This window comes from Trachurus trachurus (assembly GCF_905171665.1).
Source record: "Trachurus trachurus genome assembly, chromosome: 4".
In the NCBI taxonomy this organism is placed as follows: domain Eukaryota; kingdom Metazoa; phylum Chordata; class Actinopteri; order Carangiformes; family Carangidae; genus Trachurus; species Trachurus trachurus.
In genome coordinates, this window is record NC_139898.1 from 22902293 (window position 1) to 22927276 (window position 24984).

The 24984-nt window shown below is 38.6% G+C and overlaps 1 protein-coding gene across 1 annotated transcript in view; it reads left to right on the forward strand.

Annotated features, from left to right (window-relative positions):
- Positions 1-24984, forward strand: part of LOC310985309 (E3 ubiquitin-protein ligase rnf213-alpha-like) — a gene marked incomplete at its 3' end in the record, with an annotated part of 64581 nt that overhangs the window by 14570 nt on the left and 25027 nt on the right. Inside the window, exons 11-18 of the mRNA XM_083970885.1 lie at positions 20348-20967; positions 21311-21461; positions 21539-21756; positions 22179-22316; positions 22657-22812; positions 22980-24237; positions 24443-24627; positions 24764-24919. Coding sequence (XP_083827011.1) covers positions 20348-20967; positions 21311-21461; positions 21539-21756; positions 22179-22316; positions 22657-22812; positions 22980-24237; positions 24443-24627; positions 24764-24919 — 2882 coding nt within the window. The remainder of the gene's footprint in view (positions 1-20347; positions 20968-21310; positions 21462-21538; positions 21757-22178; positions 22317-22656; positions 22813-22979; positions 24238-24442; positions 24628-24763; positions 24920-24984) is intronic.

The window sequence follows — 24984 nt, forward strand, 5'->3', positions numbered from 1 at the left end:
TGAGGATTTGTAGATCTTCTGGTACATGGAGGCGGTGAACCTGTCCATTTTACCAGGGAGAGAGGGGCCGGATGCCGACATGGTCGCGCGGCGGTCGGGGTGAAGGTGCGAGGCGACCGACGGCTCCACCGGTGGGGGGTTAGAGAGCCCGAGCTCCTCCATGCCCTGGATATCCAGACCTGAAAAACCCTTGACGGGCACCCTGTGTCTCAGGGGTTTATCCCAGTAGCGCTTAGCTTCTCTGAGACAGGCTGGCACCATGGGCATGAGCTGTTTGGCAACAGTCAGCGAGGTGGGGAGGACTTTGCCGTCGTACAGGTCTCTCTCGGGTCCTTGGCCGGCCTGGGGAGCTGGCCACTCGAGGCCCAGTCTGTTCGCAGCACGCCTGCAGACGTCATAGAGGTTGACGTCGGGAGAGAGGGTCGGAGCCGTCCCGCTCTGGATGGGGATCTGGATGGCTGGTGCGGGAGGATGGCGTCGTCGTCGTCGTCCTCCGGATCCTCGGCGAGGATGTCCGAGCCCACGTCGTCATCTTCGTCGGCCCCGCCATCCATCATAATGTCCTCGTCGAGCTGGGTGAGCAGGGGCGGGAAATCAGACGTGTCCGTAATATCCCCCCAGCTGCGAGACGGAGGCTTTGCTGGCCCCGCATCTCCCGATAAGGAGGCAGAGAGTGGGGGGTCTGCGTTGGGGGCGGCTGCCACGCGCAGTCTCCTCTCCAGTGTCTTCGACGACATGCCGGAGCAGGTAGCGCATGAGTTGGGGTTAGCAACTGCGAGCTTTGCGTGGCTGACGCCCATGCATACGATGCAGAGAGGGTGACCGTCTCTGCCCGATACATAAGAGCCGCACGCCGTTGGGCAAGAACGGGAGGGCGCCTCTCTGTTTTTCTTGCCGCCAGCATCTCTGGTATCCTGGGTCACCGAGGAGGAAGCCATGACGGTGATCCTTAGTAACCACCTTGACGGAGTTGCAGGGGTGCGAGCGGTGTGGGAGCCTACAGGGGTGAGCTGCAAGCTAACGGGAATGTGCTCGCCTTAACGCGTTAGCGCAGTCCCGGGAAGAGGCAGGCTAGGAGGGATGAGCTGCTAGCTAGCCTCTCCGACGCTGACCACGGCACCCATTTACAGGAGTGACCCTGCGAAACAGGCGGGAAAGTCCGCCGCGACGCGAAAACCGTCCTGGGTCAAACGAAAAAATAGGGAGGTTAACCTCGTTAGCCGCGGTCCCGCGCCCGGCAACGGTCACCTACGCGGTCCAGTTAGTGGGCAATTTGCGGGAATACGGATCCGATCGAGCTGAGGTACGCTTCCAAGAAAGTAATCGCGGGGAAGAAAGCGAGAAATGCCGGTTTCAGTGACTGCAGTGTTTTATAAGGGGAGAGATGGGCTCTCCTGTCACTGCTGTCATTGGTCTGTTTTCTGACAGACGTGGTGTCATTGGAGCTTCCTTAATCGATCGCTGAGAGCGCTCTCCTATAGGCTGAGATACCGAACGGAGTTAGAAAGAGAACCTGTGATTTTCAGCTATGATTATCCTTTACAGCAGGCACATTCTGACAGATGAGAATATTATTGTCAGTTATTGTCCCCCCTCTATTAAATATGAAAGGAGGCTGCTCTGATGATACAAGTCAGCAGTCCTGAAATGTGTGTTTACATGTCGCGGTAGTAGCCTACGTCAGGGAGCGAGAGCTAAAGCCTTCAGCTGCAGACAAGCTAACGTTAGCTATCATCCATGGACCATGTGTGGCAGCAAACAAAACAAACACATACTCACCACTAGTGCCGCTGACGGCCGCCGACTTCGATATCAATCTCCACACCGGCTTTCTTCTGGGCCCGCGTCCGCCGGACTCGTCCATTCTGGGCAGAGTTCTCCGTCTCCAACTCTCCATTCATCTTTAGCTGCTGCACCGGCTGCAGTGTTGCCGCCTCCCAGCGTCGTCCAGGCGTCGTGACGTTGATGACGTGCTGAGGGCTCTTTGACGTACACGTCCTGCGGCCGCCGGTGCGCGTGCAGCCCAAACCAGGGGGCAAAAGACTGCTTCGGGGTCATGGATGTATGTTCGGAGCTTTATACAGTCTATACTACTATATGGTTCGGAGTGAACTGATATCAACAGTGACGGCTGGTGGTCAAATTAGTTGGGTGGGCTAATAAATAAATTATACCCATTAAATGGTTAACACAGCTAAAAGTTAGGGTTATCCCATCTCACAAAAGTATAGCAACTAACTAGGCCTACACACTGCATTAAGTAGAAGGGTCTAGTCCAAAGAAAAAAAATAAAAATAAAAACTTCACCTGGTTATCTCTCACATAATACACACAGTCTCTCTCTCTCTCGCACGCACGCACTCACACACACACACAAACACCTACACACACACCCGACGATATATGCAGCTCATATCGACGGCCTTTCTGGTCTGTTATCGCCATGTCATGGTGCTCCCGGTGAGTTTAGAAACTAGATTCTCCACTTCGTTCATGTTAGCAAAGACAGTTTAGAGCAGTAAAGTAATGCTTGTCACTACCCTTTTTTTTTTTTTTTCTCAATAAATCTTTATTGACAGAAATATAATCAATACAAAGGCAGTTATTATTAAAGGAGCATTATCGCAAATACAGCAGTAATAGCATAAAATAAGCTGAAATATGCAAAAGATGGGTCGGGGGGAGCCATAACTAAATTTACAAAAAAAATCGCCAACAGTATAGTGTCCGTGGGGCAAATGCAGCATTTGTCTTTGTTATGATCCAAGCCGGCCCGGCGCTTGCTGCGTTAAAATGCACTCGGAACTCGCAAATCCGACCTCCGAACCGGACAAATATGCAACAGTAAGTAATGTAGCAGTGTTAGGGTGCTCACAGTCACTGAATCGCTGGTAGAACACTTTGTCTCCAAGTCCCTGTGTCTTTCTTTAGCTGTCCTCTCAGCGTTATTAAGGAGGAGGACGTTTCAGTTGTTGTTGTCGTTGTTGTGGTTGTGCGACATAGAGCTGCCGCTTCCACTAGCGAGTTTTCTTTTTCCCGCGATTGCACGTTCATTCAGCCTGGTGAAGGAGGAGGAGGGGGGAGGGAGAAGGAGGGGGGGCGGGGGGGGGGGGGGACTAAACAAGGCTGCTCTCTCTCTCTGACAGCTGCCCACTTGTTTATATCTGATAAGCTCCGCCTGGCTCCATCTAGTGGCCGAATTTTGCGATAATACTCCTTTAATGTATCTTCAAACAAACAATTGAACAGCAGCCAGGGGGTAGGCTATTACATAAATACAGAGAATAAAGAGCACAAATCATAAGTTTTCATAGCTTTCTTATTATTCGAGTCACAGATACTTTGCATGTACTGTTCCGTTTCCCTTTGGAATGCCACAAAACAGGGTTTAGAGTGACTAAATTTAGCTTTGTGTAAATGACCTTTAATATGAGCATAGTATTTTTATAAATGTGTTTTTATGTTTACTTAGTAACATTCTTTAAAGCCAGGCTTTTATTTTTTATACATTAAGCAGACGGATATTCAGTGCTTTTATTTTGAAAGCGTCTCGCCGAGACCTCGTACACATCCGGTGCTTCGGAGTTTACCGGCAGAAGGAAAAGTGTGTCTGCAAGGCTAAAAGAGTGTCTTCAATGCTAAAAGCAAGCAAAGTGTGTCTAACTCACATGGAACGCCCTAGCACCTGGCTAATAAGGGGCACAAGCTCTTACGGTGTGTTTACATTGAATACGGTCCAAGGAATAAAACACTGTGAACCATCAGTTTGAGAGTCCGACCATCATTTAGCCGGGGATGCTACATTTGTGTATGTGATATTTTCCTAATATTATTATCAAGTTTATGACATACAGTTCTTTCTGTTTCTTACTTTTGACATCGTGGATACCAAAAAGTACCTTGTTCCAATCTAAAGAAAAATCTGAGTCAATCTTCAATGTGATGTAACGCATTACTTCTTTCCAGTAGGTGGCAGTATAGTTACAGTTCCAAAACAGGTGCATCACAGTTTCAGGCTCAGACTCACACAGAGAACAATTCACACATAAATCTTTCTTAAATTTTAACAAATAATGTTTGGCAGGGTAATATCTATGAATTAGTTTGTAAGACACTTCTCTCACTTTATTTGTAATTAGGTAGGCTATTTGTATGGAAGGTTCCATATTTGGATCCAGTTCAGTCCATGAACAATATTAGACCAGTACTGAACAACAGATGGAGTCATGGTAATATCAGTTTGAAACAGTGATCTTATTATATAATTCCTTTTTTTTAGTATTAACAGAAAAACACATATGCCCCACTGTTGTTAGTATGGGATCTAAAGGAGGACAAACTGGTTTACCAGCACCTCTTAATAGAGTTAAGATACCAGAAGGAACAGCATCCATTACAATTGCAAAGTCCCTTGGGGTCACAGGAATACCATATGTTGAAAGGAATTCAGTGTAATTTAGTACATTTCCATTATCATTGAGTAGTTGGGTAACTAAAATAATGTTATTATCAAACCATGAATTAAGAAATAGAGATTTATTTTTATATTTGATGTGTTGATTGTTCCAAATAAAGCATCTATGTGGAGAGAAGTTGTGCTTATAGATTAAAGACCATGCCAACAGCATTTGTTTATGAAAGTTGGATAGAATTTGGGGAAGTTTTTCTATTTTATAATCACATAATAACACATATTCAAGGCCTCCAATGGTAGAAAAAATAAATTTGGGTATAAAATTCCAGATAGATGTAGGATTATGTAAGAACTGCTTTATCCAGTTAATTTTAAAGGTATTGTTGAGGGTAGTAAAGTCAAGAAAATTTAGACCACCAGACTCATAAGTGTTCATAATAACAGATTTTTTCACATAATGCGTCTTGTTTTTCCAAGTAAAATTAAATAATAACTTATCAATGGCACTACATATTTGCTTTTCGACAGACAAGGGAATAGCTGCATAAGTAAGACGAGACAATCCTTCTGCCTTTTGTTAGCAGTATTGGACCTTTTAGAGATAAATCCCTTTGAAGCCATTGGTTTAGCTTTTTCCTTGTCTTATCAATAATCATATTAAAATTTTCAGAGCACCTATCTGTCTGATTTTTTACAATGGTTATCCCAAGGTAGGTTAACAGGTATATTGTAAATCATTGAATCATCGCAGTTTTTAAGAGGAAAAAGCTTACATTTCTTCAGATTTAAGGCAAGTCCAGAAGCTGCAGAGAAAACATCTATTGTATGGATAGCACGGGGAACTTGTGAAGCATTTTTTAGGAATAATGTGGTATCGTCTGCCAGTTGACTGATTATAATTTCTCTATCTGCAATAAAGATACCTTTTAACGAGCTATTTTTAATATGAGTAGAAAGTAGTTGAGTGCATAGGATAAATAGATAAGGGGAGGCGGGACATCCCTGTCGAATGCCCCGCTGTAAATCAAATCTCGGGGAAGTCCCACTTTTTAGTCTGATGGAGCTGTTACCTTTGAAGTACAAAGTTTTAACAGCTTTATTAAAAAAATTACCAAATCCAAAATGTTCAATTGTCTGAAATATAAAATTATGTTCTACGGTGTCAAATGCCTTGTAAAAATCAAGGAAGAAGATAAGATTGTCATCAGAACACAGAGAAGAGTAATCAATTAAATCTAAAACAAGTCGAATATTATTGGAGATATATCTTTTTCTCATAAATCCCGATTGGGTCTCATCAATAATTGGGTCTAAAACATTTTTAAGTCGTTTGGCAAGTACTGAAGCAAATACCTTGTAATCAGTGTTGAGTAAAGAGATGGGTCGCCAATTATCAATAAGTAGATGGTCTTTTTTAGGTTTTGGAATCAAAGTAATCAGGCCTTGTGTTAGTGTAGGAGGTAAAGCCTCTTGTTCCACACTTTCTAAAATTACCTTAAGTAGAAAGGGTGCTAAATCTTCAATAAATGTTTGATAAAACTCTGCGGAGAGACCATCAACTCCAGGAGATTTGTTAGTCTTGAGGTGTTCGATCACATAAGTGACTTCCTGTAAAGTTATAGTTCCGTCACACATCTCTTGTCATCTTCAGAAATTTTAGTGATGTTTGTAGTGATAGCTTGTCACTACCCGATTTGCAACGCTACCCGATCTGTGACAAAACTGCCGCCATCTTGGACAGCTGCCTACGGCAACTCCACTTGGACAAACTTCATTTGGGCACTGCCCGATTTGCGTACATGCTTAAAGTTCTGTGAATTTAAAATACGGTACTGTGAAAATGATTAAAAAATAAAATAAAATAAAATAAAAACCGCGGAGGTCCGTCATAAGACAGCCGCGGCAGACTCGTTTATTCAGTGAGTGTTGTGGTAGTTGTGATTGTTTGTGGTTGTCATGGTGATGATGAGGCCGGCGAGAAAAGAGGACAGTAAACATTAAAAGTCCGCCTGTGTTCCTGTTTTCTGAGCATCAAGATCCAGACCACCACAACCAACCCTCAATTTACATGACTAATAAAGTATTTTAAAAAATAAATAAAAAGATAAACCGTCTAGTGGCGACGCACATAGGGCAGTGATCCTAAGTAAATTCAACTAGGTTTGTCCAAGTGGAGTTGCCGTAGCCTACGTGGCTGTCACAAATCGGGTAGCGTTGCAAATCGGGTAGTGACAACTACAGGCACGTGTAGAGTGCAAACATGAACAGTAGGGGAATCATGAAACAAAAAGGTAAATAATAAATAAATCAAGGCAAATAAATACAATTTCCAGGCATACACGTTCAACATAAAAACAGAGCAGCAAAAGATAAGTTAAATTTAAATAAAGTTTAGAAGAGAAGGAGACGAGAAATATTTAAACTTAATTTTGTTGCATATTTGTTGTTTATCTTCTTAAGGGATGAAAAGAATAACTTAAACTCATTAATGAAACATGAAAAGGAAGGTTTAGAGTTCCTCCATTTTGCACAATGGATATGATATTTACCCAAGAGTATAATAACATTAATAGTGTCAGAAACAGCCACAGTTAGATTATCAAAATAAAAGAGAATATCGTGTAATTTAAGAGGCAGTACATCATTAATTTTTAAAGCAATCCAATTATAAATGTCACACCAAAAAAGATTTGAAGTGGGACAAAGAAAAAACATATGCTCTAGTGTTTCATCTTCATCATTACAGAACGTACATTTTATCCACCTCATAACCAAATCTTTTCTTAAGAAATTCTGCCACAGGATAAATTTTGTTAATAACTTTAAAGTGTGTTTCTTTAACTTTAGGTGAAATAGGCCATTTGATAAATTTGGAGTGTGCTTTGACTAATGTGTTTGAGTTAACAGAATCAGATCCCTGCCAAATGACCCTTCTGTCATAATCGTGAAACATTTTAGCTTTGAAAAAACTTGTAATAAATTTGTTATTACATTTCTTTTCAGTCAGATTACAAAGTCCTAAAAATAACCTTGGTAGAACTGATGGAGAATTATTGTACATCATAAAATTTTTAATCAAGTCAATCAGAGGCAGTGGAATAATATTACATAACTTGGAATATTCTCTTTGCGAACAGTTTAAGTTGTATTTTTCTGTAAAGTCTGTGTAGCTTAAAATGACACCATTATCATCCATTAGATCAGTTATATACATAATGTCTTTCTTGAACCAATCACTTTTAAAGATTGATTTACGATTCAGTGTTATTACTCTGTTGTTCCATAAAGTTGAGTTATGGGGGGAGAAGTTGTGGGTAAATATCATTTTCCAAAAGTGCAGCATTTGCTTGTGAAAATTAGAAAGCTTAATCGGGATCCTATTCACCTCAAAATCACATTTCAAAACAAAGTCTAAACCTGCTATTTTTTCAAACAAGGACCTAGGAATGTGAAACCACATGGAGTCCGGCTGAGACAGGCAAGATTTTATCCAATTAATTCTAAAGGTACCAACCATTGATTCAAATTTTGGAGCTTTGATGCCACCTTTGTCATACTCCTTCACAAGCTGAGATCTTTTAATGTAGTGGGTTTTATTTCTCCATAAAAATTGAAAAATAACTGTGTTCGCTTTATTCAAGTTTTTCGAGGAAATGTAAAGGGAGTAACAGGGATAGACCAGTTTCGAAATACCTTCAGCTTTAGATAGAATGGTTCTACCAAAAATAGTAAGGTCTCTGGTTAACCAGTGGCTGAGTGATTTCTTCATGTCCATAATACGGTTAGAAATATTGGTGTCTTCTCATCTGATTAAGTTTTTTGATATCGTATTCCCTATTTAACTTCTGATTCAACTCTAATTGAGGCAATAGATGAGTCAGAGCTTGTGTGAATAGGGAATAGTTCACATTTTTTGATATTGAGAGATAATCCTGATGCTTTAGAAAAGGATGAGATGATGCTGAGTGTTTTGTCTACCATCGATTTATCTTTAAGGAAGATGGATGTATCATCCGCAAATTGACTTATTTTAAACTCTTTGTTAAAAATTGTTATTCCTTTTATGTCATTTGAATTATGGATTAACAATGTTAACAGTTGTGTTGCCAATATAAAAAGTTTTGGGGAAATAGGGCAACCCTGCCGAATTCCACGTAGCACTTTAAAACTCTGAGTCATTCCTGGGTTCAAGGAGACCATGCTACTGATGTCAGTGTATAGCATTTTAACGATGTCACAAAATTTACTCCCAAATCCTAAAAACTGTAACGTTTTCAACAAAAAAGAATGTTCAATAGAGTCAAACGCCTTAAAGAAGTCTAAAAACAAAACATAACTTTCAGTTGTGATATACTCTCTATAATCCACCAAATCAAGAATCAGATTGTGTATGCTTCTACCTTTCATAAAGGCTGACTGACACTCTGTCCATTGTTTTGCTATATTCTTTAATTTTTTCAAAAAGCATGTGACAATCTTCCTCAGAAAAGTTGGATTCATATAGTTTACTATAGAAATGTCTTATTTCTTCATTAATTTGGTCTTGGTTGTCAGTGTTCACATTATTAATAAGTAACTTATTAATTTTCTTTTTAGTTTGTCTTTGTTTTTCAAGACCAAAAAAATAGGAAGTATTTTTTTCACCCTCCTCAAGCCAGCGAGCTCTTGAACGAACAAATGCACCCTTTGCTTTTTCATAGAGTGTCTAATTGATTTTGTAACTTATTTAATTTAATTTGTTCAGTTAAAGATAGATCTGTTTTTTGACATAATCTATTCATGTCATTAATAATGTCTCTTTGTTTTTGTTTTTTTTCTTTAGAGATGCATTTACTTGTTTCAACAGCAACTTCTTTCATTTTAAATTTAAACCACTCCCATTTACCCAAGGGTGACATTTCTAGTTGATTAATTTCATATAACAAGTTTTTGGTTTTGCAACAAAAATCCTTACTGTCTAGAAGGTTACTATTAAATTTCCATGAAGAGTTAGGGATAGACTTGGCCCCAAGTTGAAAGGAAATTGAAACAGCACAGTGGTCAGTAAGGGGGTGATTCTCATGAAATCTTGATTTTCAAAGTTTCAAACAATATTTTTTTTAACAGGCTTGCATTAACAAATTTCCTTTTCAAGCACAATAAGCCAGGTCTGGTGCATGTGGGAGTAATAATTTGAAAATACTTATTTACAATTTAACACCTTTTTGAACATATTTTCTGAAATGAGTCCTTAAAATTCTCATTACCGCAACAGTCTTAACTCGAAACAATAAGAAAAGCTTATGGATTTTCACAGTTTTAAGGACTGATTATTAACAGTCATACTCACTTAATTGAAACTATTAAATAATATATATCTTTAAATAATAATTTTTAGAATATTTTGCCATATTACTCTCATTACCGCAACACCTGCTGCAATCGACAACCCCGTTTTTGTGATATTTCATGGAAACGTCTTTATTTTTTAAAATGTCATAGTAAACCTGAAAGGACATAACAAATAGATTATGGGCATGCATTTAGAAGCAAATTAGTATTTTTCATTTTATTAGATAAACATTTAATTAACATGTGTTGCGGTAATGATACATGGGTTTCGGAAATGAGGTTGATGATTTCGGTAATGACAATAAGTATGCTAAATCCAAATAACACAACCAATTATCCAATTATGAAAAACCTTTTAATTTCACAGAACAACCATTGGTTCATTTCCTACAGCCTAATTCAAAAGGTCTGCTTAAAATACAATAAATGTGATGTGTATCATACTGCAACAAAGCTCAAACAATCACATGTCATTATAGGCCTGATAACACACAATGTGCAACTCTGAACCTTTCTTAGACCTATTAGGAGAAACCTGGACATTTAATTACCCCAGCACTGCATTTCACTTACAACTGAATTAAAGTATACAATTCAGATAGTTCAAAAATTAAATTCACAAAAGTTAAAGGGACAACGAGGAGTTTGTATTTGGTTATAAAAAAGTCTGAAAAAAGAATGAATCTACGTTACCACTTGTTAATGGGTCAATTTTCGATAACTATATTCTTTTGTCTTTATCGTTATTTTGTTAATTATTAGTGGTCGGCTCGCCCAGCATTTCCTACTTTCGGTTTCACGGACGCTGCCCGGCAGGTCATGGGAATAACATCACCGAATCGCCGTTTATGGTTGGAACTACAACGGTATCTGATTGTCTTCGAACCTCCGACGTTCATTCTTGATTTGAAAACATTCTGGGCAAATGTTCGCTTTCGGCCGTCTTGCGCCGGTCCAAGAATTTCACAGTGCGCGCGGAGGCTCATGGGAAATGTAGTGTGAAAACACTTCGCTTTCCAAAACTCCTCGTTGTCCCTTTAAATTCTGTTTGACAATTAAGCCAGTACAAAATGCAATACAGAACCCCGCATCCCAAAACATTAAAGGGATAGTTCAACATTTTGGCAAATTGGCCCATTGCCATAATCCCTATTGACCCTTTGCACGTGACATCCCGTTCCACTCGCGCGAGATACGGACGCCATGACGAACGGCAAACAGTGGACATCAATTTAATTCAATGGGACGTGTTATAGTTTTGTGACATTCCTTGGTTGTAGGGTTTCCCCTCCTTTTCCACTGAGGTGGTTCGGAGCCAGAGCCTGACTAGCACCGGATCTTTGCTTTTCCACCGCTTAAGAACTGATTCTTGGTTCTTAAAACTGGTTCCAAGCACCAACTCGCTTGCTGGTCTAGAGCTAAGAACCGGTTCCTCCAGGGGCTGGCCACTGGTGGCGGGGTTACATGAGCAACAGGACCGGTGCGAAGATATATAGAGCGTTATCAATACTGTTTTAAGTTAGTTTATCTACTACAGTGTGTACCCGATGTAAACACAGTTGAAGTTCGCGGTCGCGGTGATTACAACGAAGACGGCTTCCTGCTTTGTTTTGTTTTTTCAGCTGGGTTTAATCAGAGAATGATCACTAAAACAGATGTCAGGTCAGGTCTTCAACACCCACGGGTCGGACCAGGTTTTAATTTCCAGGTCCGTTAACTGTAGCAGCAGCAAAAACAGGAGAAGTTGCTGTATAGGGAGTGTGGCTGACTGTCTGCAATGAAACAGGACAGAGTAAAATAAAAGTTAGTATATTACATCAAAATCAAGTGTTCATGATGCACATTTTGTTATTACTATGTAATAACAACATTGTGAACACTTAGTGTTTTATTAATCTTTGTAGTCATCTTGTAGCTTGTCTTCTTTGTGATGCATTATGGGAGAATAAAACTTTATTGAAGAAATACTGTAGCCTAACAGGACAGTGAAAAGTGTTGTGGAGGATGAGAACTGCATCGATGGACATTATGTTTTTCCATAAAAATCATTAATTTGTAAATTAAGTTGTATAATTAATCATCATTTCCATGATTACACAAATAAATAAACAATATTATTAAAGTTTTAAAGTAAAATGTTGAGTTTATTAAATATAAAATTAAATTGAAAGTCCATAGGAATGAATGTGGACGTGTTGCGGAAATGAGAATTTGAGCTCAAAATGTATTAAATATAAATATAATTAATTGTTATTGATAAATAACTTATTGATCAATAAAGAGCACCTTTTTATCTTCAATATTATGTTTTATTTACTTAAATACATGCTAACTTTTCTATCTATCTTATCTATCTAGTATACATACATATAAAAGGGAAATTTGTGACTCCTGTTGGCTGAGTTGTAATAGCTGGCTTATTACACAATCTGTTCAAAAAGTGTTTACGATAAAATCATGTTATATATGGAAATGAGCAAGAGTTATAGTGCATTCCCTACTTTATTGGTCTTTTTCTCATTACCGAAACATTGAGTCTCTCCACCGCAACAGGCCCTCAATTGTTGCGGTGAATGATAATTGTGTTGCGGTGGATGAGTGACCTTAAACTTTTATGCTAACTGTGGAAGCACCATGAGGGCTAGCTAAACTATTCTTAGCTGTTTTTGTTTAGACCGTAATAGGGTATATAATTATTAAAAAAATAAAAACAATAACATTTTAATAAACTTCAAAACTTCACGTTTCGGTAATGAGAACTAAAAAAGTCGTGTAGCTACTTTAACATACAAACTTTCAATTTATATCTGGAGAGATAAAAAAATAACTGCTTACCTGGTAGCCATCTTGAGTGTTACAGTCAATACTGTCCCCTCCCAAAAAATTCCTTGCAAATGCAGGTTCCTTGAGGACTTAAATAATGATTGAAAATTGTTGCGGAGAATGAGAAAATCCTTGTTATTTTCACTAACTTTAGCAATTATCACCAAAGACCACATGCTTCTTCACTGTAACTCTTTATAGTATAACATAGGCCTACACTAAAATGTATTCTTTTTTATCTTTCTTAATTATTAATATTTTCATCTCATAGAGCCGAAATCTGGTCAAGGACACGTTGCGGTAATGAGAAATTGCCCCTAAAATGTTAAAAAACTGCAAAATGTGTATTTATGATGCTAAATTGAAATCATGAGCAAGATAGTACATGAAGAGATGTTTATAATGGTATCCTTATTATTTTGATAGCATTAACTTTTATCATCAAAATGCGTCATGACACCTTGTAAGTCTCATTTCGCGAGAATCTGGGGTGATGCTGAAATTTCACATTTCAGGGCCTCATTAATCAGATTTGTAGAGATTAACCAAAAATCTAATCTAGAACATTGACCATTATTAGCCGAATTAAACCATGTGTATTGATTAGTACTGCGGTTTTTCATTCTCCAAAAATCAATTAAATTTCCTTTGTAGTTAGAGCAATTTAGCAGGATACTCTGACCATCTGTGAAAAAATTTATTACCAATAGCTTTCTTTACCATTGTGTTCCTGTAGGTGTCTAGTAACAGCTCTCAATTTATTTATTTCCAAATCCATTGGGAAAATTCTGGAGAGTCAATCAAAGTTAAGGTGCCCAGAGGGCTCGGGTGAAAAAAAAGAAAAAAAAATGAAAATTCTAATTTAAGCTTGTGAGATGTCTAACTAGGGGTTTTAAGGGGTGCTGAGTTCATTTCAACGATTAGTTTTGAGTAAAAATGTTTCCCTGACCATATATTATTGGTATATTTGAGTTATAGTGTATGGCAAAGGGTATAGTAAAAGTCATTGTTGAACAGATTCTAGCCTATTCTAAATCTAAAGATTCCATTCTAAAAATAAATAAATAAATAAAATGAAAATAAAAAAGAAGAAAGAAATACAAAATACTTCAGAAGAGTACACTAGTTAGAAAAAAAAAACACAAATAGTGGGAACATACCGCACACTAGACTGGGTTATGAGGATCTTTAGTTTATTTCAGAGCAACGCGTTACACTTGTGGCTTCTTCAGGCTCATGCTGAGACCAGGAAGTCAGGGGATTTTTAAAGGAAATGGTAGTCAATCAATTTACATAAGTAATTGAACAAGGTGAAAACATATTTAACAATCAAACATCAATGGCTGGGGAGTACCATAGAAATGGATAAAACACATATATTTAAGTGCATTCAGCAGCTTTACAGCAAATTTGAGTACAGGTGTACCTTCAGTGATTCACTTACAGAAAGGCAGTATCTATACACAACAATACAACAATACAATACAAACAGGTCATATACAAATAGGCAATCTCATCCATCATAACATCAAAAATATATACATACCGAGGATGAACACAGGTGTTAATAATGAGGATGATATCACACAAGTAGAGCAACAATAGGCAGATCATCTTTTCGTCATTTTCAGTCAGACCAGACCAGTCATACTTCAGAAGAGTGATGACACCAACTGTGCACATGCATGATACCCAGTACATGAGTGTGGTTTCTATGGTCATGATGCCCTCTGGAAGGATTGAGAGGGAGCATTGCATCATGGCAAATATTTTTGGAGAACAAACACGATTTTAAGGTATGATAGTTACCTTTTGACATAATAATAGTTTTTCCTTCTGCTAGCACACGCTTTTATCTAGTAAATTAAGAAATGCATTAATATTCTCTTGTTTATTGCTTAAAAAGAACAACCATTCACCTAGCTAATGTTAGATAACTATCTAGTTAGCAAGCATGAGAGTCATTAGCAAATGTTGATAATGTCCATAGGAGCTAGTTTATGTTGTAATGTAGTGATGAGCTAGAGCTAATTTATGTAGTAATTCAGTTTCAATAGGTACACAACTGTCTTGATCGAGTCCATGGTCCATCATATTGGGGAAAAAATATATAACCAGTGTGATCAATTGAGTTGTGGCAACCTTCTCTACTATAGTAACCTTAGTCTAGTTGTATGGACCACCACAGTCTGTTTTGACAAAAACCATGACACTTGTCTATTTTAGCAGGTACAACATGTGCATGATTAAATTATCTGACTTTGAGTAATTTAATCATGCACATATGTGTCTACCTATTATCCAGACATGGCTCAGGAGTTGTATCATGCACCTGATAATTTCTACCAAGACCGACTAAAAAACAGTTTGTTGGAGACAGCACCGAGACAAAGAGTCCTCATGCAGTCTTCTGATTAATGCTGCATCGTCCACACCCTCAGAATAAGCTAAAATCTGAGGATGGCCTTTTGAGGTGACTTTTGAGAGCTTTTGAATCTCAGTCCCAGGACCATCACAAATGAACCACCTCAAGCCATAAACTCCATGTTGTACCTGCTAAAATAGACAAGTGTCATGGTTTTTGTCAAAACAGACTGTGGTGGTCCATACAACTAGACTAAGAGAAGGTCGCCACAACTGAATTGATCACACTGGTTATATATTTTTTCCCCAATATGATGGACCATGGACTCGATCAAGACAGTTGTGTACCTATTGAAACTGAATTACTACATAAATTAGCTCTAGCTCATCACTACATTACAACATAAACTAGCTCCTATGGACATTATCAACATTTGCTAATGACTCTCATGCTTGCTAACTAGATAGTTATCTAACATTAGCTAGGTGAATGGTTGTTCTTTTTAAGCAATAAACAAGAGAATATTAATGCATTTCTTAATTTACTAGATAAAAGCGTGTGCTAGCAGAAGGAAAAACTATTATTATGTCAAAAGGTAACTATCATACCTTAAAATCGTGTTTGTTCTCCAAAAATATTTGCCATGATGCAATGCTCCCTCTCAATCCTTCCAGAGGGCATCATGACCATAGAAACCACACTCATGTACTGGGTATCATGCATGTGCACAGTTGGTGTCATCACTCTTCTGAAGTATGACTGGTCTGGTCTGACTGAAAATGACGAAAAGATGATCTGCCTATTGTTGCTCTACTTGTGTGATATCATCCTCATTATTAACACCTGTGTTCATCCTCGGTATGTATATATTTTTGATGTTATGATGGATGAGATTGCCTATTTGTATATGACCTGTTTGTATTGTATTGTTGTATTGTTGTGTATAGATACTGCCTTTCTGTAAGTGAATCACTGAAGGTACACCTGTACTCAAATTTGCTGTAAAGCTGCTGAATGCACTTAAATATATGTGTTTTATCCATTTCTATGGTACTCCCCAGCCATTGATGTTTGATTGTTAAATATGTTTTCACCTTGTTCAATTACTTATGTAAATTGATTGACTACCATTTCCTTTAAAAATCCCCTGACTTCCTGGTCTCAGCATGAGCCTGAAGAAGCCACAAGTGTAACGCGTTGCTCTGAAATAAACTAAAGATCCTCATAACCCAGTCTAGTGTGCGGTATGTTCCCACTATTTGTGTTTTTTTTTTTCTAACTAGTGTACTCTTCTGAAGTATTTTGTATTTCTTTCTTCTTTTTTATTTTCATTTTATTTATTTATTTATTTTTAGAATGGAATCTTTAGATTTAGAATAGGCTAGAATCTGTTCAACAATGACTTTTACTATACCCTTTGCCATACACTATAACTCAAATATACCAATAATATATGGTCAGGGAAACATTTTTACTCAAAACTAATCGTTGAAATGAACTCAGCACCCCTTAAAACCCCTAGTTAGACATCTCACAAGCTTAAATTAGAATTTTCATTTTTTTTTCTTTTTTTTCACCCGAGCCCTCTGGGCACCTTAACTTTGATTGACTCTCCAGAATTTTCCCAATGGATTTGGAAATAAATAAATTGAGAGCTGTTACTAGACACCTACAGGAACACAATGGTAAAGAAAGCTATTGGTAATAAATTTTTTCACAGATGGTCAGAGTATCCTGCTAAATTGCTCTAACTATTGGTAAAAAATTCACTAATGATTTCCTCATACAAGTAACTTTGCCCTCTAGGAGGGAGACGATCCATCCATAGGTCGGGGACCAAATTAAAGTCTCCTCCAACTATAACTTTGTCAGTATTATAAGTAACTTTCCAACACTCCAGCATCTTGCTCAAAAAAGAATAAAGTTGTTTGTTTTGTGTTCTTCTGTTATAGCCATAAACACAAATCAAAATATAGTTGACATCATTCAACTCAATTACCATCATTAACCAATGACAATTGATGTCACTTGAGTGGTTAATTACATTCCCAGAAAACCTGTTTAACAGGATCATTACTCCAGCTGAATATGAAGTCCCATGACTGAAGAAAATACAGTCACCCCATTGTTGTTTCCAAAAATTAGTGTCCGCCTCCACTGAATGAGTCTCTTGCAAAAAAATAATATTGCTCTTCTGCTCCTTACAAAAAAGAAATGTTGCCTTACGTTTAACATTGTTCTTTAATCCCCTAGTATTTAGTGAAAAAAAAGATAACATTCGCTAAATAGCAAGTCTGCGCTAAGAGAACGATGCGCAGGGATGAGTAGCAGGTATGCCCCTATCAATTACCAGCTTTAACACTTATTACAACAACCCTTGAGGTAACTGAATATTTATATGATTGTCCAACTAAGTCACAGTATCTGTTATGGACCATAGAAGCAATATGAACGTCTTCAATCTGGATCCACACGGCGGTTGTCAATGAGAGCGTATCCTTCCTTCAGAAATGCTCTCTTGCCCTTCTTTCTGGCTTCCTGGACCAGTGGCCACAGCTTGGAGCGAGCCTCCCGATCTTCTTTGGAGAAATCTTCATTGAAGCGAATATGCAACTCAATGCACACACGCGCTTCCTTTTATCTTTTCCAAACTTCATCCCGTATGGTTCTCATCCCGAACTGGATGATGATTGCCCTCGGCGTGTTGTTGGAGGTGGCCGCGGTGTTAGGTTTACCCAGGCGATGGACTGTATCCACGGTGTCCCGCAGCCGATCCACAGACAGAGGCACAACTCTTGTGAGTATCCCGATGACGATTTCTCTCGTGTTCTCCCCTTCCTTTTCTGGCAGACCGGTCAATCTCAGGTTCCATCTCCTTTTATAACAAGCCTGTTCCTCCGTTGAGGTTTTTAGTGTGCTGTTTTCTTTATGGAGCTCATCAATCTTTTTCTTGAGCAGGATGATTTCTTGTTTATTTTCTTTTGTGGCTGTAGCATTTGCTTCAATCCGCTTGTCAAGCCTTTTTAGCAGTACAGTTTGTTCATCAACTTTTGCGGTCAGAGCTGGGACTGCATGGAGAATGGCGGTGCCAACATTTTCAGATTTCTCTGTGCTGTTGTTCCCCTTCATTTTCTTGGGGTTTGGGCTTTTAACTGGCGTATGAGTTGGGTTAATCTTACTTGTTTTAGAAGAACTCTCATCCACCTCGATGTCTTCAATGTCACTGTCTCCACAAGCCTGTTGGAGGTCAATTAGATTGTAGTTGTGGTCGGACATGTTTGCTTCTGCGACGTCTTCAAAGCGTTGAGAGAGAAAAACTTAAAAACTCTTCTTTTTTCTTTTTTTTCAGTAAATAAAAGAAAAAAGTTGGCAGAAAATAGTTCACAGGGTTGAAAACCAGTCAAGTTTGTGGGTTGTTGCGTAGAATTTCGCTATCTGAGGGCAAAACGATTCTTTTTTTTTATCAGAGCCTGCAAAGTACTGCCTCTCACTCCGCCATCTTGGGTTCCTCTCGGTGTTGGGCGAAATTAAATTAGCCCCAATGACAAGTAAACCAAGGGTGCGGGACATGACGCCTGTCAATCAATGACCCTGCGTCAGCCCCCTGCTGATTGGTCAGAACTCAGAACCGATCGGCCTGTGGGCTGAATGAATTTAGCCCAAACAGTCGGTGAATGGCGAGGGCGGGACATGGCACCTGTCAATCATCCACAGTCGGAAAATGAATGAGAGCAGACTCGGTGAGCTGGGGCTGATTAAAATTAGCCCATTTAGAGATATCCTGTGTTTTTCTTGAAACTATTTAATATTGTTGCCAGTTCCGATTTTACTAAGACTTAAAACAATCTTTTGTATGTTATTTAGAGAATATAATATAGGCTATATATAATACTTTTTCCTCATCTTTTGTTGTGTAATGCAGGGAGGGCAGCCCCACTAGCCGATTGATACCAGCCGTCACTGGATATCAATGTAGATAACGTATTGTTTGTAGGGCTGAAGCCGATATCCGAGTACTCGCTCGGCTTGGGCGGTACCCGGGTGCCATTTCACTACTAGGAACCCCCCCATGGGGGGCGGATAGCAATTTGAACACATGCTAGCATTAGCATGTTACCGTCACAACACGACCTGTCCATCTGCCTGTGTGTGCGCCAGCGCGAAAGGGAGAGAGCAGGCAGAGTCGCGGCCGCCACAGACTCGTTTATAAATACAAATGGTAAACGCTGGATGCGCTGGTTGATAAGTTTCGTTTTTACCAGACCCTTATAATATTCCCAAGTTGCAATAAATACAATGCAATATGAACCATATCGTGTTGTGTCTCTCCTTGTGAGTCTTGAGGCATTTCCAGCCTTAATATCTCATTTGTAAATGCTCTATAAGGCATAGATAGTGCCCACTTTAGATGAGCTCACACAAAATACTTAATTAACAAGTAGTAAGTGCTTTGTAACTGCCTGAATTCATGAATTCCTGCATTAATAACTGTTTATAAGTCATCCATTGGAAATGGAATTTGTGAGTTTTTATAAAACATTTACTAACACTCACTAACCATTCATACTGAACGCTTAAGAGCGCTTGGGAATGCTGAATCCATCATTTATATAGATGAGCTTATTAATGAAGAGTAAAACATTTACAACTGTGATTGTAAACCACATACTAATGAGTATTAACGTCAGAAACATAAATGATGAATTCAGTGTTTACTAATCCATAAACTGTGCTTACCAATGATGAGTAAAACATTTATAACTATGTTTACTAACTACATACTAATGAGTATTCATGTGTTATAAATTATGAATTCAATATTTATTCATGCTTAACTAATGCTTAATAGTGTGTACTCATTATAAAGTGTTACCAGAAAAACAAGTAGTGGTGTGGTGGATGTCGCGTCAGTCTCCTCATGTGTCGTTGAGTCACCTTTTTTCCCTGTGGCGTCCTCCTCATGGGCCTCTGCCTTCTTCCTACTTCCCGCCCAAAATCCCGACTTCCCCCTCGGGAGCAGCTGCCACCAATTTTGAGAATTCCCCCAACACCACGCCCCTTACGTGTATGTCAGTGAGTCCCTAGCAACCACTCTATCGCACACCCCACCAGACTGACTCATAACAATCCGTCATCCGTCAATCCAACGTCTGAGGCACATGCACACACACCTAGCTCGGTCTCGCCCCTAACATTGAAAATCCCGCCGATAACAACCAAATTAGTTTTCCTTACTCGGGTAAACTCATGCGGTAACTCGTGAAAACTCGTGGAAGGAGGTGCGACAAACAGGACAAACGGCCTGAACACCTTTAAGATTCTTGTATTGTAACATTAGAAATGGAAGGACTGTAGAGAAACTTGTATCTATCTGTATCTACACACATTTTTGATAATATCCTTTAAATCCACAGTTGACTTTGAGGGGTTGGACAAAAAACTTCAACAGAACTTCGAGATGATGAATCTGAATGACTTTTTGAAGGTTTACACTGTTGATGGACAGACATCTTCTACAATTGAGAAGGTCACTTATTTCAACCTTTGTGATGTCACTCATCAAATGGCCTCAAAACTTCTTGACATTAAAGACAGCTTAATCTTTAAAATGTTTTGGAGGAGCCAAGTAGAAGAGCTTTTAAAAGACCAGCCTGATACAGATGACACTGAACATCTTGATGAAAATGAAGAAATCTATACACTTGAACATGTTTACAGAACATTTTTTCAGAGCTGCTACAAGAAGTACAAAGACCTTTATCATAGTCTGAAGAGTGGGGATGTGTTGTTAGAGGAAATAGACAACATTGTTGACATCTATAAAGAAAACTATGACGAGTTGCAGAAAGATTTATACATCATGTGCAGAATAAATCCGTCCGATGACAGAAAATGGATAAATGGAACGGTGTCCCGGATTCAACACTACCACGATCTTCATCTGGCAATGGAATCTGCCAAAATCATCATGGATTTAAGGAACACACTATGTCCTGAAGGAGACTTCACAGTACTCGAGAAACTGCTGCAAATGGTACATTTACATCAATTTATGGCTAATAGTCTTTAAAGAAACATCTGTCTTTCTGTCATCTCTAGTCATTCTCTAGTCATGTAGCTAATGTAAGTAACTGCTCTTCAGTTCACATTTCTTGTTGAGGAACATGATGTTCTTGTAATACAGACATTCTCTGAAAAATAGACTGAGAAATGTGAAGTGGAGGTTATGTTCAGATCTACATAACTTTTAAAGAAAAGTAGCACTATGTCACCATAAACTGTTATGGTAATAATTATAATAGTTTTTATATCCCTGTCTAAAGTGGATCCTGTATCATTCAATCTGTGATTTAATTCTATAAATGTGTTTTTTTCAGAATCAAGCTGACTTGACCCTGAATTGCATTGATGATACCTTAATTAAGGCCAAAGACATTCTTAAGGAAATTTCAAATAATCGCAAAGAATGTCTTCAGGAACTCAGTGTGAGACAAAACTTTGTGCTGTGGGTTAAAGAATCACTTGAAGGTACAATAGATCCCAATGTTTGTCACCACTAGTAAAACAAAAAAATTGTATCGGCTAAAGGAAATTTGTAATTGCAGATATCAATGAGCTCAAAGTCTTTGTTGACCTGGCGTCCATCTCTGCTGGAGAAAATGACCTGGATGTGGATCGAGTGGCCTGTTTTCATGATGCTGTCCTTGGTTATTCATCCATGCTGTATGGACTGAAGCGGGACTCTAACTTTGAAGACTTTAAGACAGCGGCCACAAAACTGTGGAAGGCACTCGAGAATGACAAACGTATACCAATGAAGTTGGTGAGATTCAAGGCTTTTTGTTTCCATCATATCTTAACTTACATGGATACTACAATTGAACCACATCCCATCAAAATAAAGTTATCACATAAACACATAAATGTTTGCCCCTCTTCCATGCTTTGACATCCTTCAGAGCATACAAACACTGTAAACAGACCTGACACCTGCCCATTGTGATGCTGTTAAACCAGAGAAACTGTGTCTACACCTCCCACTGAGTGTGGAAAACACACAATCACTAACCAACACATCTCACACAGAGTGTCCAACACTCCCAAAAGTGCTCAAAATAGTTTTCAACTATATTAAGGCAGGCCGAGCAAATAACCCTGTACAAGCTCATATAACTCAACACAAACTTCATTATCAAATTTACAAACAGCCAGAATTTGTGTTTTAATGTCTGGTGGTTTTTTCAGAGGGATACAGCACGCTATTTGGAATGGTTGAAGACTGTTAAAGAAAGCCATGGATCTGTTGAATTTTTATCACTGTCTCTGGCTACATCCATCAATGAGAGCGGAATATACATCATCAAAGCCCAAAATCAGAAAAAGGTGAACTACATGAAATTAATATTTTAAAGAATTACAGGACTAGTTAAAATAAAAACCTGATAGTTCTATTAAAATTATAAATGCTTGAATAACAACAAAACGGGGCTCAAATCACTTAAAAAACGTTATTCCTATCTTTACAATTGTCATTACAATTGTTTTGTCATTGTTAACAAGGTAACTAAGAAACAAACATTAGTACTGAAAGTGCAATGAATACTTATTGCTTGGGTAATTATCCTATGAGACAATTTTGAACAGAGACCTTAGAATTTTTCATTGTATTGATGATTATGAAAATTAACAAAATTAAACTGGCTCATAATGTTTCTCTCTATAGCTTGCATTAGAGACTTCCCTGTTGCTCCAAATCCAAGATGGACCTGAGAAGAACATGACATGCACCTATGAGGACCTGAAAGAATTACAAAATAAACTTATGCTGATGTCTGGGAGAGGGGAACAAAATCAAAGTGAAGTGGAACAGTTCATTGAGGTGATTTCTTTTCTTCTTTTTTTGTCAAAATATATTTTTATTTATGTATGTATATTTGTATCAGTGTTAATATAAGCTGCATAAAGAGTAAAATGGAATTTTATAATGTATGTTTTTGTATTATTTTCACATTCCCTTTTATTTCACTTTATTTTACTCATATTCAGGTGTTCGACAATGTCCAAAGGCTTGCCAAAGCATTTGTAGACCTTTATGCTGCAGGGAACCCACTCTTCAGGTGTTGGGAAGCCAAGATTTATTGCAAAACCCCGAGAGACCCATGTATTAGTATGGAAATCAACTTTTGCAAGACTGTGCATCACATCCAAGTATGTGGAAGTGTAGTTGACCAACTTACAGCGCTGTCCAGCAACATGGAGTTGTTTCTTGATGACTGGCAAAACTTCATGGACAAACAGAGATCTGACCACTACTACTTAAACTACTTCACAGCAGAACAACTATTCTACCTGTGTAGTGTTGTGACTGAGACAAATCTAAATGCTGAAATAGAGGAAAATGCGTTGATGATGCTTTCTTTTATCAAACCAAACTGCACAACATTGGATGTCTGGACCACTTGGGAAATATTTTGCAACCAGTTCAAGTCTGGCAGAAGGATGAATGAATGCATTCACTTTCAAAGCCTCTTTTTTCACCAGGATGACAGTAGTATGTCTTTAGTTGAACCAGAAGATAAGACAGACCCGACTGTTGGTTTGAAAGAGCTGGAGGAGTTGTGGAACGGCTACATGAAGAATGAGGGAATATTTTTCCATGACCTCTTAGACATAAGGAGTTTAGGGGAGCTCCTACAAATGATGACTGTCACAGAAAGCCAAAATGAAAATGAATGGGAAGAACCAGTGCTTTCAGAGACAAAAGACCATTCACTTAGAAGACGGCTCCCAACTGGCCTCTCCTCAAAGCAACCTAATCTCATAGTCTGCCCTCGCGATGAGGTCCTGATCTCAAGTATCTGCTTGTACATGACCAGTGACTATGAGCCACTGCCAAGTTATGATGAGGTTCTCTTGTGTACCTCTGCAACATCACATGAGCAAGTAGAGCTTTTCCTGAGGAGATGTCTCACACCAGGTGACACTGGTCAGAAGATCTACACAATGCTCTGGGCAGACCAACTTACCTATGATGTGAGCTGTTCAATGGAGAAGTGTTTTCAGAAACAACACTCTCTGTTTAAACATGATTACAGGCTTGTGATCTTCTGCAGCTCTGACAGGGAGCACACGTACATTCCCACTGCATTCAGTCAGTACAAAAGAGACTTTGTGCCACAAGAGCCATTGGAAAGGATCCAAAAATATCTGTCAAGACATCACACCGTTGTGTCAGATCAGAAAAACGACCTGTTCAAAGGTGGCCATTCTGTTGGCATTGTTGCTTCCCAGCGTGCTGGAGTAGGTAAGCAGTAGTTTTTCTATCTATCTATCTATCTATCTATCTATCTATCTATCTATCTATCTATCTATCTATCTATCTATCTATCTATCTATCTATCTATCTATCTATCTATCTATCTACATCATTCTCTTTAGAAAACAAGGTGCATACTGTAGTTAAACTGATTTAGGAAGCTAAATTATATATTGTGCTTTTACTTTTTCAGGCAAGTCATTGTATGTGCAAAGGTTGTATGAAAAGCTGGAAGGGTGTGTTGAACCAGGAACTGCATTTAAGAAGTGCATCCGACTAACTGATCGTGAGGTTGATGACCACAAGGTTCTCATGTCTTTGTATGACACACCAATACAAAATGATATCAAAGTGTTTCACTTTGATGTCACATCCTCGGTAAGCAATATTTATATATTTTCCTTAAAAAATTGTTTTGAAAAAAAAAAGAAGTTGTTCTCAGAGAATCAGTAAGATAGTAAAAGATTACTTTGTTCAATCACCCTTTACTAACTACACACATTTTGATTAACAGGTGCAAAAAGGCTTGAATGAATTCCTATTCCATCTTTTCTTCTTACGTTACTTGATGGATTCAGATGGACGGATGTGGCGCTGCAGCCCAAAAGACTTGTACATCATTGAGTTACTGGAACCCATAAATTGTTTGCCCAGATATGTCCAGAGAACTGTAAGTTGAAATTTACTGTTTGCTAATTTTTCATTATCTGAAATCATACTAATGGCATTGTTTAT